This window comes from Periophthalmus magnuspinnatus, chromosome 16 (assembly GCF_009829125.3).
Source record: "Periophthalmus magnuspinnatus isolate fPerMag1 chromosome 16, fPerMag1.2.pri, whole genome shotgun sequence".
NCBI lineage: Eukaryota > Metazoa > Chordata > Actinopteri > Gobiiformes > Gobiidae > Periophthalmus > Periophthalmus magnuspinnatus.
Window position 1 is genome coordinate 31,350,287 of NC_047141.1, and position 11,774 is coordinate 31,362,060.

At 41.2% G+C, this 11,774-nt stretch overlaps 1 protein-coding gene across 2 annotated transcripts; it reads left to right on the top strand.

The window, feature by feature from the left end:
• Positions 1–1,267: 1,267 nt before the first annotated feature.
• Positions 1,268–11,648, top strand: mlf2 (myeloid leukemia factor 2). 2 transcript variants are annotated; one of them, XM_055227690.1, is made up of 8 exons: positions 1,268–1,585; positions 3,382–3,502; positions 3,578–3,613; positions 4,223–4,276; positions 4,357–4,485; positions 5,467–5,626; positions 9,479–9,714; positions 11,124–11,648. In XM_055227690.1, exons 1-7 carry the CDS (start codon positions 1,542–1,544, stop codon positions 9,682–9,684), a joined length of 750 nt encoding a protein of 249 aa, XP_055083665.1. In that variant the 5' UTR covers positions 1,268–1,541; the 3' UTR covers positions 9,685–9,714; positions 11,124–11,648. The 2 variants fall into 2 exon arrangements, with proteins under 2 accessions (XP_055083665.1, XP_033836350.1); XM_033980459.2 differs by having other exon boundaries at positions 9,479–9,695; positions 11,116–11,648.
• Positions 11,649–11,774: the final 126 nt, after the last annotated feature.

Below are 11,774 nucleotides of genomic sequence, written 5' to 3' on the forward strand. Positions count from 1 at the left end.
TCTGACCTCATGACCTGCAGTGTGGGGGCGCCCCAGGACACTGTCCTCGCGCCTTTTCTTTTCACCCTTTACACTGCAGACTTCAGACACAACACGGACAGCTGCGTCCTGCAGAAGTTCTCTGATGACTCTGCCATCATTGACCTCATCAAGGATGATGACGATGTGGAGTACAGAGGGCTAACACAGGACTTTGTGGACTGGTGTCAGCAGAACCACCTCATCATCAATGCAGGGAAGACCAAGGAGATGGCGGTGGACTTCCGCAGACGCCACTGCCCCCTCAGTGAACATTCAGGGAAGGGACATTGAGAGAGTGGACTCATACAAGTACCTGGGTGTTCATCTGAACAACAAACTGGACTGGACTCACAACACAGACGCACTGTACAGGAAGGGCCAGAGCAGGATCTATCTCCTGAGGAGACTCAGGTCTTTTGGAGTGAGAGGGCCACTCCTGAAGACCTTCTATGACTCTGTGGTGTCATCCATCCTGTACGGTGTGGTCTGCTGGAGCAGCAGCATCACAGAGAGGGAGAGGAAGAAGCTGGACAAGGTCCAGCTCCGTCCTGGGCTGTCCTCTGGACTCAGTGCAGGAGGTGGGGACAGGAGGGTCCTGGCTAAGGTCATTTCTATGATGGGCCATGAGTCTCACCCCCTGCAGGACGCTCTGTCTGCCCTGGAGAGCAGCTTCAGTGACTGATTCACCCTCACTGTGTGAAGGAGGTTTCAGGTCTTTCCTTCCTGCTGCTGTTAGACTGTACAATGAACACTGTCAACACTGTGTCATTTAACCAGACCCATGTGCAATACTCAAGTCACTTTACGGAGATGTTACATTACAGTCTATTTTATAGTTTCTATAGTTTATTTTTAAGTCTATTTTTTAAATTATTTCAAGCTATTTATCTATTATCTTGTTTTATTGCATGTACCATTTTCCTTCTGTTCTTTAACTGTGCAGTGAAACACTGGAATTTCCCCACTGTGGGACTAATAAAGGCATATCTTATCTTACCTTATTATTATTATTATTGGTAGTAGTAGTAGTAGTATTAATATTAATATTAGTATATTATCATTTTCATCATAATTATATTATTATTATTATTATTATTATTATTATTATTGTCATTATTATTATTATTATTATTATTATTATTATTATTATTATTATTATTATTATTATTATTATTATTATTTATCAAACTAAAAATAGCTGTTTTATTTTGTAGGTCACACACCGGAAGCTGGCCGTGCCGTTTTTGACGTAAACTTTCCCTGAGCAGTGTCTTCTCTTTGTCAAAGCGCTCACTTCCGTTTGTGTGTTTTCTACAGATTTCTGGAAACTACCAGAGGAGACAGCGGCAGGACTCGGTGACAAACTGTGCATAGTGGGTGTATTTGGCGCAGACTTGAGTGAGAGAGGTTTAGTTTAGGCTTAGGATTTCGTTTTCTCATCTTGTTTTAGCTTTAAAAACACGAGTGTGCGGCTAACGCTAGCTGGCTAGTGGAGGAGCAGCCAGCTGATTGATCCCAGTATGTTTCGGTACTTGAATGACGTGGATGAGGACCCCTTCATGATGTGAGTACATGGAAACCCCCCTCTGTCACTTCTCTTTTCCGTGTTTGTGTTTATATTAAATCCAAAAGCCTGAGTGTTAGCATGCCGTGATGTTTGCTAGAAGCTAAAGTGTAGATTACAAAGCTAGCTGCAGGGGCCTACTGACAGACCACCTACTAGCACACAGGACTTATGCAAGAACACCACCAAAATGTCAAGTAAACACACATTTTTTTAGATGTAAGAATGTTTTGGGTTGCTGTTTGTATTCACACAACCTCGTCAAACCTTGTACTGGTGTAAACAGCCACATCTGATGGAAGTAATTTGATTTATTCCTAACTTTTTACATTGCATCTGATACATCTTGAAGTTAGAGAAAGATCAAATGTTTGGGGTGTATGTAAACTTAGCTGCTGTTTCCTATTGATGGAGGAGACAAGGGTGGCCCATGTTTTTTTCAGAGATATATTATAAAGCAAGCAGAAGAAATACTATTTGTTTTTGTTGTTGTTGTACACAGAAACATCAAGAAGTAACTAGTCTGTCTCTACCTCTACTGATAAAACACTAACATTCCTACTTAAATATTATATTCTGGTCAAAATAGTCCAGGTTGGTTTTACATTTACTAGAGGAGACTAGGGTGGCCCATGTTTTTTCAGAGATATATTATAAAACAGATTAAAAATTGGTCTAAGAAATACTTGTTTTTGTTGTTATACATGGAAACATCAAGAAGTGACTAGTTTGACAGTGTTTTATCAAAAGAGGCAGAGACATTCATATTTAAATATTATATTCTGGCCTGAATAGTCCAGATTGTTTTTACATTTACTAGAGGAGACTAGGGTGGCCCATGTTTTTTTTCAGAGATCTATTATAAAACGGATATAAAATTGGCCTAAGAAATACTTTTGTTTTTGTTTTGTACATGAAAACACCGAGAAGTAACTAGTTTGTCAGTGTTTTATTTGTAGAGGTAGTGACATTCTTGCTTAAATATTATATTCTGGCCAAAGATTGAGTTTGGAATTCTGCATAAACAAAACAGACATTTTAAATCACCATTTAACTAAAAGCGATAGCCAAATTTCCTCCAAAGTCTGAACTCTGCTCCAAACCACATGTTTTTCCTGACAGAGGCCTGGCTGTGGATCTCTCCATTAAACAGACCCAAAGCAAATGATTGACGACTGAACATGACTGAAGCTCAATCGTAGTTAAAATACGATTACTCGCCCAGCCCTGTACTGTCTAGGGATGTAACAATATCCAAATCTCTCTAAGATATTTTCCAGATGTGCATCTCACGGTACAGTATATTTTGTGGAGGCTAATAAAATTGTAAATACTGTATGCTACTTTTTTCCTTTTTAAATGCCTTGACAAGCCTTTGGTTGAGTCATATTCCAAGGAATTAAGATTCAGAGCAAAGGATCATGGTTTATCTTGTCGCCTCTGTTTTTGTTTTTTTTAGCTATTGCTGCACCAAAACAATACATTTAAGCAAAGAGAGACTTGTAATTTTAAATATTATGATGGCAAACGATTTATTCTTTATTCATTCGATACTTTTGACGGTACAATATCACAATGTTTTGGTTATTCTTATGTCCCTGTATTGACTCTTTCTTCATTTATTTATACAGAGGAACCCAATGAGAACATTAGAGCTCTCTTTTTCCTGTTTAAAATGCAATACAAGCAGAAAAGTCCATATAAAACATTAAATACAGCAATTTGCAGGCGTGTGTATGAAAGTTCGTTACTAGATTTTTTCGTTTACGATTGTCTTGTCGTCTTTTCTTTCTCAGGGATCCTTTTGCCGCTCACAGACAGCACATGAGGAGCATGTTCGACCCTTTTGGGATGGACCCCTTCGCTCTGGCTGTGCCTCAGATGCAGATGCGTCCGGCACGCAGACCGGTGACTGCGGTAAGGGGCTGTTGTGTCATTTTAAAGTAAATGTAAGCTTTCAGTTTCATTCTAACTGTTCTTTGTTTCTCACAGGCCGGTCCACTGGCGCCCTTTGGCATGATGGGAATGGTGAGCTCATAATTTATTGGTAGTTTTCAGACTGGAGAATGTGGTGATGTCTCTTTCTCAGATGGAGTTGCAGCCTGTATTCTTGTATAAATATCAAATTGTTAAATCCACATGTGTTAATATATTGATTAGAGAAGCGTTTAAGTGTCAGCCGATACCCGATATTAACTATTCCGGGATGTAAAGTGGCGCTTATTTCCTTAAAACACTGTTAGATTATTACACAAGAGATGCAGTTGTGTTACGCAACTGTTATTTAGCTTTAAAATAACTTCTGAACAGCTTTGTATGATTAAAAGTTCAAATATGTGAAGCGTTGAAGGCCAAAAATCAGCCTTATTACATCCAATTAAAGGCCCAACCAGGATAGCGACTTAATATCATGGAATCGATACTCGATCCAGGTAATTTTTCAGTATTTGCGCTGATATTTGATAATAGTATTGTTTCGGTGCATCCCTAATATTAATGCCCATTATCCAGCCAATTTGAACCATCCATACCACAAAAATAACAAGTAATTTTGTGATTTTAGTTTGATTTTAACACCATAATCCTTCACAGACACAGACGTTTGAAATTTTACAAGATCGATGTTGTATTTTTCAGGGCGGCGGCTTCATGAATATGTTCGACATGATGGGAAACATGATGGGGAATATGGTAATAAGACAGTTTAAAGTCTGAGTTCACATCTTTAGCTGTGAAGTTTGAACCAACAGTATTATTTTTTTCATTTGCAGGAAAGAATGACCGGTTCACCAAACTGTCAGACGTTTTCTTCTTCTACTGTGATTTCATACTCCGCCACAGACAATGGAGCTCCTCAAGTGTATCAGCAGACCAGTGAAACGAGGACGGGACCAGGCGGGGTAAGAGCAACGCAACTGTAAAAGGGGACATTATGAAAAGAACACATCGGGATTTACTTAGATCACAAACTTGTTCCTTTTACTAACTCATTCGTAGCAGCTTAATGATTTGCCGCGATTAGTCTATTGAGACAGGAGAGTTTGGGTGCTAGCAATAATTAACCTGCTAACATTTGACCAGCTTTACCTCCAGGTTTGTGGTCGATAAAACACTTAATAAAAAGAATTCTAGCTTTTGAATGGGGAAAAGTCCTCAAAATGTCGTCTTTTAAACAGGAACTTGAAACCCATAAAAGGAGGAGTGGGTTTTAAGAGTGTTTGAACATAGAGCTGCTCCTCAAAAACAGACCTGGAGTTGTGTTTTGTTTCATTCACACATGTTTGAGTAACACTTTATTACTAGTCTGTTACATCTCCAAAGCTCAAAATGCTCGATTCCACCTTGTGATGTCATCAAGTGGTAGTTTTCAAGTTAACAGCAAAGTTTTTACCTTTTTGTTCTGTGGAGATTGGACATTCCAGGGCTGAAATCATCCAAATGATTCTAGAAGTGAAGGTGTGTGGAGTTTAAAAACACAGCGGAGCACTTCCTGTATCGCCACATGATGACATCACAAGGTGGAACAGAGTGTTTTTTTCAGTTTGAGAGAAGAACTAAAGCCTAATTATGCAGGGTTTGTGTGTTAAACATGTGAGAATGAAACAAAAAAAGACAACTCCAGGTCTGTTTGTGACGAGGAAACGACATTAGAACATAGATCGGAGAATAGTGTGATATGGGCCTTTTTAAAGAACATTTATGACATGATAATCAAAGCCATTGTTGTTTTACGTAGCAGATCTGTGTAAAAGCGTGCGTAATGGAAGTGTGTTATGTTTCCACCCCTTTGAAACTCGAACGCTCCCTCACTTTGGTCCTGCTACACAGTGTTTTTTTATTTCATTGAGCATAGTTTGACTGACCCTGTTTCTTTTGCTCAGATCCGTGAAACTCGTCAGTCGATGCGAGACAGTGAGAGCGGTTTGGAGCGACTGGCCATCGGGCACCACATCGGGGAGAGGGCACATATAATGGAGCGCTCCCGAAACCGCCGCACTGGAGACCGGGAGGAACGACAAGACTTTATCAATCTGGATGAAAGTGAGTCCTTTTACAGCTGTTTTAAATCAGACCTATTGTGCTTGTGTCTGCTCTATAGTTATAATCTATGACACCCGTGGATCATTCTGTTATAATTTGCACATTTTAAATCACAATATTCATCTAAAACAACTTGATAAAAGAAACAAGTCCATTTGAAAACAGTGTTGAGCTGACGTGGGCGTAAAAACCGTGGAGCTGTCGTCCCCTCCGATGGATAAACGACAATGTGACACTTTCAATTCCTTCACATATCACAGATTAAGTAAATAAATTTGAAGAACAAAGTCAGTACTTCACAGTGGGCGTGTGCCAGTAGCGGTGAAAACTGGAATTGATCTGCAATGTGGCGATTAATTCCCGCACGAATCACCCCAAAAAACGACTTTGAGACCGTAAATGAGAAGTAGAAACGACTATGACACGGTTAAAAGCTTTGAAAAGTCGATTTTGCGTAATGGGTCTAGTTTAAGCTGCACTACGTAACTTTTCTGGTGATGAGCACGCCATTGTCTCCATGGAGATGTTCTTGCTTTGCCTGGATAGCTCCACAGTGGAAATAAACTTGGATTTCTTGCATTTATCAAATTTGTATTGCTCAAAAATGCATTCTTACTGTGAGTAGAGTCTCCACAGATCTGACCTTTAACCTGGCCTGGTAATAGATAAGTTTAATGCCGTACTTTGGAGCATTTTGGGCAAACATGGAACATCTCCCTAGAGGCGACGCTCCATCAGTAACACAGTGCAGCTTTAACATGGGGTTAACATGGAGACACTAGAATGAACAGCTTTTACTATTTTATTTACCTTTAATTAACCAGGAAAGTTCTGCATATTTGTATTTTGAATTATTGTCACATTTTCATTGAAACGTTTGAGAAAATGCATCAGTGATTTAAACATAATCAGTTCGTATTTGTAATTCCTCATTGTTACCTGAAGGTGTCTCTCTCCGTCACACTCCACACACTCACCTGAAGGATTATTAGGAACACCAGACTAATACGGTGTTTGACCTTTCACCTTCAGAACTGCCTTAATTCTGCGTGCCATTGATTCAACAAGGTGCTGATTCATTCTTTAGAAATGTTGGCCCATATTGACAGGAGCATCTTGCTGTTGATGGAGATTTGTGGGATGTACATCCAGGGCACGAAGCTCCCGTTCCACCACATCCCAAAGATGCTCTATCGGGTTGAGATCTGGTGACTGTGGGGGCCATTGTAGTACAGTGAACTCATTGTCATGTTCAAGAAACCAATTTGAAATGATTCGAGCTTTATGACATGGTGCATTATTCTGCTGGAAGTAGCCATCAGAGGATGGGTACATGGTGGTCATGAAGGGATGGACATGGTCCGAAACAATGTTCAGGTAGCCCGTGGAATTTAAACGATGCCCATTTGGCACTAAGGGACCTAAAGTGTGCCAAGAAAACATCCCACACACCATTACACCACCACCACCACCACCACCAGCACAGTGGTAACAAGGCATGATGGATCCATGTTCTCATTCTGTTTATGCCAAATTCTGACTCTACCATTTGAATTTCTCAACAGACATCGATACTCATCAGACCAGGCAACATATTTCCAGCCATCAACTGTCCAATTGTGGTGAGCTTGTGCAAATTGTAGCCTGTTTTTCCTATTTGTAGTGGAGATGAGTGGTACCCGGTGGGGTCTTCTGCTGTTGTAGTCCATTCGCCTCAAGGTTGTGTGTGTTGTGGCTTCACAAATGCTTTGCTGCATTCCTCGGTTGTAACGAGTGGTTATTTCAGTCAACGTTTCTCTTCTATCAGCTTGAATCACTCGGCCCATTCTCCTCTGACCTCTAACATCAACAAGACCTTTTCGCCCACAGGACTGCCACATACTGGATGTTTTTCCCTTTTCACACCATTCTTTGTAAACCCTAGAAATGGTTGTGCGTGAAAATCCCAGTAACTGAGCAGATTGTGAAATACTCAGACCGGCCCGTCTGGCACCAACAACCAGGCCACACTCATAATGGCTTAAATCCCCTTTCTTTCCCATTCTGACATTCAGTTTGGAGTTCAGGAGATTGTCTTGACCAGGACCACACCCCTAAATGCACTGAAGCAACTGCCATGTGATTGGTTGATTAGATAATTGCATTAAGGAGAAATTGAACAGGTTCCTAATAATCCTTTAGGTGAGTGTAAGTATTTGAACAAGTATAATTAGTATATTGAACAATATTGAACAATTATCGACCGATCTCAAATCTGCCGTTTTTAGGCAAAGTCCTCGAAAAAGTTGTTTACCAACAGCTTATTAACTTCCTCGAAATGAACAACTCCTTTGATGTCTTCCAATCAGGTTTTAGACCCCACCACAGACTGAGACTGCTCTTATCAAGGTGACAAATGACATCCGCCTGAACACTGATGCAAAGTCTCAGTCTTGATCCTGTTAGATCTGAGTGTTTCCTTTGACACTGTGGATCATGGGATCCTCTTACAGAGACTAGGGGACTGGGAGGGCATCTGTGGTACGGCACTAAACTGGTTCAAGTCCTATTTAGAAAACAGGGAGTACTTTGTTGAAATTGGAAAATGTGTCTCAGATAAAATGTCCCTGACCTGTGGGGTGCCCCAGGGGTCAATCTTGGGACCCCTGCTGTTCAATCTCTACATGCTGCCGTTAGGCCAGTTAATACACAGCAATAATGTGTCCTACCACAGCTCTGCAGATGACACTCAGATCTATGTCTCACTGCAGCAGGTGAATATGGACCAGTGGATTCACTCTGCCACTGCATCCAGTAGATCAGTGTGTGGATGCTAAACTCAGACAAGACTGAAGTCATCATCTTTGTCCCAAAGAAACATAGAGAAAGTGTCAGCATCACCTCCAGTCTCTCTCTCTCTAAAACCTTCAAATCAGGCTAGAAATCTAGGGGTAATAATGGACTCAGACTTGAACTTTAACAGCCACATCAAATCAATAACATCTACAGCTTTTTACCACCTAAAAAACATTGCAAAATTCAAAGGTTTACTGTCAAAGCCAGACTTAGAGAGACTTATCCATGCATTTGTCTCCAGTAGGTTAGGCTACTGTAACGGCCTGCTCACTGGCCTCTCCAAACAAGCCTTAACACAGCTGCAGAACATCCAGAACATCCAGAACACTGCTGCTCAGGTCAGGACTAGAACCAGGAAGTACGAGCACATAAGTCCTGTGGCTCAGGTCTCTGGCTCCTGTAGCTCAAAGAATAGACTTTAAAGCAGTTCTGCTTGTGTATAAGTCTCTCCATGGCCTAGGTCCAAAGTTCATCTCCGACATGTTAGTGCCACATGAACCATCTCGCAATTTGAGGACCTCAGGGACCGGCCTCCTGCTGGTGCCCAGAGTCAGGACTAAACATGGGGAATCAGCATTTCAGTTTTCTGCAGCTAAAACCTGGAACAGTCCTGAAGATGTGAGACAGGCCTCTACTTTGACAATGTTTAAATCCAGGCTCAAAACGGTTCTGTTCAGCTTTGCATACGACTGAAAGGTTTTTATTCTGCACTCTTCTCTTTTAATGTTAATTTTATGATGATTATTTGTGATTATTTATATTTTGATTTGTGTGATTTTAACGTCTTTTTTATTCTGTAAAGCACTTTGAATTACTTTGTGTACGAATTGTGCTGTACAAATAAACTTGCCTTGCCTAAGTATCTCTTGAGTTGGTGTGAATGAACTAAAGAAAACGTTTCACTATTCTCTTACAAAATACTTTTCACAATAATTCCACTAAAACACTCGTGACAAAGCCGCTTAAACAGACTTGACGTTAAACCATATAATTCCATGTCTCTTTTGTCATTTTTAGCTGAGGCTGCTGCGTTTGACGAGGAGTTTAGGAGAGAGGCGGGACGGTACGGCCCAAACCCGAGATCCCTGGATTACCGTGACCGACGCGGAGGAGGGCAGCAGCTGGCCCTCACTGCCCCCCCGAGTGCGGACTCCCCATCGGGCCACAGGCAAGAGTCCCCCAGACACCGCCAGCACCAGCCCCGCCCACGCTACGACTGGTGAACAGCGGGCAGGTACGTGGTTTATTTAAAAGTGCACTATGTAACTTTTTCTTTTCACCTTCTTGTCTCAAAGATGTTACTAGTTTGTCTGAAATGTTCCACAGTAGAGCTTTGAACTAATCCATCTGGCAGTTATTTATGGACATGGTTTTAAAAATAGAGTTGTGTCCTGATTGGCTAAGGGACTGTAGACCATTGTGTCGTGCGTCCTGATTGGCTGTTGGACTGTAGACCATTGTGTCCTGCGTCCTGATTGGCTGTTGGACTGTAGACCATTGTCCATCAGTCTCCTCCGTGCCGTGTCTCCTGTCCAGTACAGAATGTGTTCGGACAAATTTACATAAACGTTGGATCTCAGTGTGACTCTGAAGTGCTGTACGTTTGCGATTTGTTTTCTTCCCGACAAAACCCACAATGTCGATGAAAGGTTCCGCACCGACAAAGACGCCTACGAAGGTTTGAACTTTGAGAGAGTTTAAACGAGAGAGAAATGTGAGAAAATGTTAACGCCAGTGTGAGAAAAGTGTATAAAGTGTGTGGTGAGGGGTTTTACAGACAAAAACAGAGAGAATAACTGTAAAAAATAAAGTTGATACTTCGCGGATTTCGCCTTTTCTGGGTTATTTTTAGAACGTGACCCCCGCGATAAACCAGGGAAAGACACATGAAAACACACTTACACTGAGTGAGGTTGCTTCTCCACAGATCTAACTTGGCGTGGGGGGGGATCACCAGCTCGTCTCCATGTAGAAAAATAAGTGTAATGTCACACAGTGGAACATTCAGGCAAAACAGTGACGTTGCTTTGAGACAGAAGATCGCTGACCTTCACTAGTGCCTCTTTAAATGTGACGTGAGGCAGAAGAGTAGAATTTTATGGTAGAATTTGTGCTTAAACTGTTAAAAAGGTTCAAACATTTTAAGAGTTTGACTGATTTTAATGTCCTTATTCAGTAAAGCACTTTGAATTACCTTGTGTATGAGTTGTGTTGTACAAATAAACTTCCCTCGCCTTAACTCACCGTGTTCAGGTGAAATATCGGCAAAGTTTTGTCCAGTAGCTGATATTTAAGTGCCCATGTGAGACAATAACTAGTTTGGCCTTAGTTTTCAGTTGGTTTATGGTTAATACGTCTAATTACTGCGACTATCGAGACTCACCAGCAAGACAAGTCCTCACAATAACCGTCTTGACCAACTCTGGCTGAATCGTTTACATGTGACAGGGGATCTAACCAATCACAGAGCGGCACTGTGGTTCGTGTAGAACGTTGTCAGCGAGAGCCGTCCCAGATTAAAGCGATTTAAAACTGCCTCCAGACGGCTGCACGTATGAATCTGGCGACTGTCCGCGTGAAACAAAAACAAAGTCCGTTCGAATGCACAAAGGTGGATCATTTCCTCACTCTGTTCTCTGTCTCTTTTGTTTCAGGACTGAAGTTTAAAATGTGAACCAGTGGATCAGGAGGAGTTTTACGAGACGTGGGACGGATTGGTCAGACTGTCATTGATTTGAACAGGACTGGACTGCCTCTACATAACACTGCACACAGAACCAAACACACGCAATAGTCTCCCTCGCAGTTGTGCAACTTTACTGTTACTTCCAAAACTCATAATGACAAATTTGAGTCCACATATTATTCTTGTACTTTATTTATAATAATAATAAACTTGACTTGTTTTGGCCACTGCACATTAGTGCTACACAGTGCAACTGCTGTAAAACCCATTTGATGTTCGTGAAGGCGTGTGTTTGTGAAATAAATTGTAAAACTAATAATTAAACTTAATAAGGAGTTCATTAAACATTAGATAAATAAAATGTGTTCCGGTGGCTTGACTTGATACCTCGTTTGATAGGAGAAGTGATGGAGTGAAGAACTAGTTTTTGTATGTACTTGTTAGACTTTTTGTGGTATTGCATGAAATAAATAAGTCACCTATTTTCATGAAGCATTTAAATGGATTTTTCTTTCTCTGTGGCACCACTTGTACGGCTTCTTAATGATCAGATGGAGTGCAAACCTACCGCAGCCAATAAAGTAATATCTGCAGCTCACGGCTCTGAGATCGGCCCTCGCTGTCTCT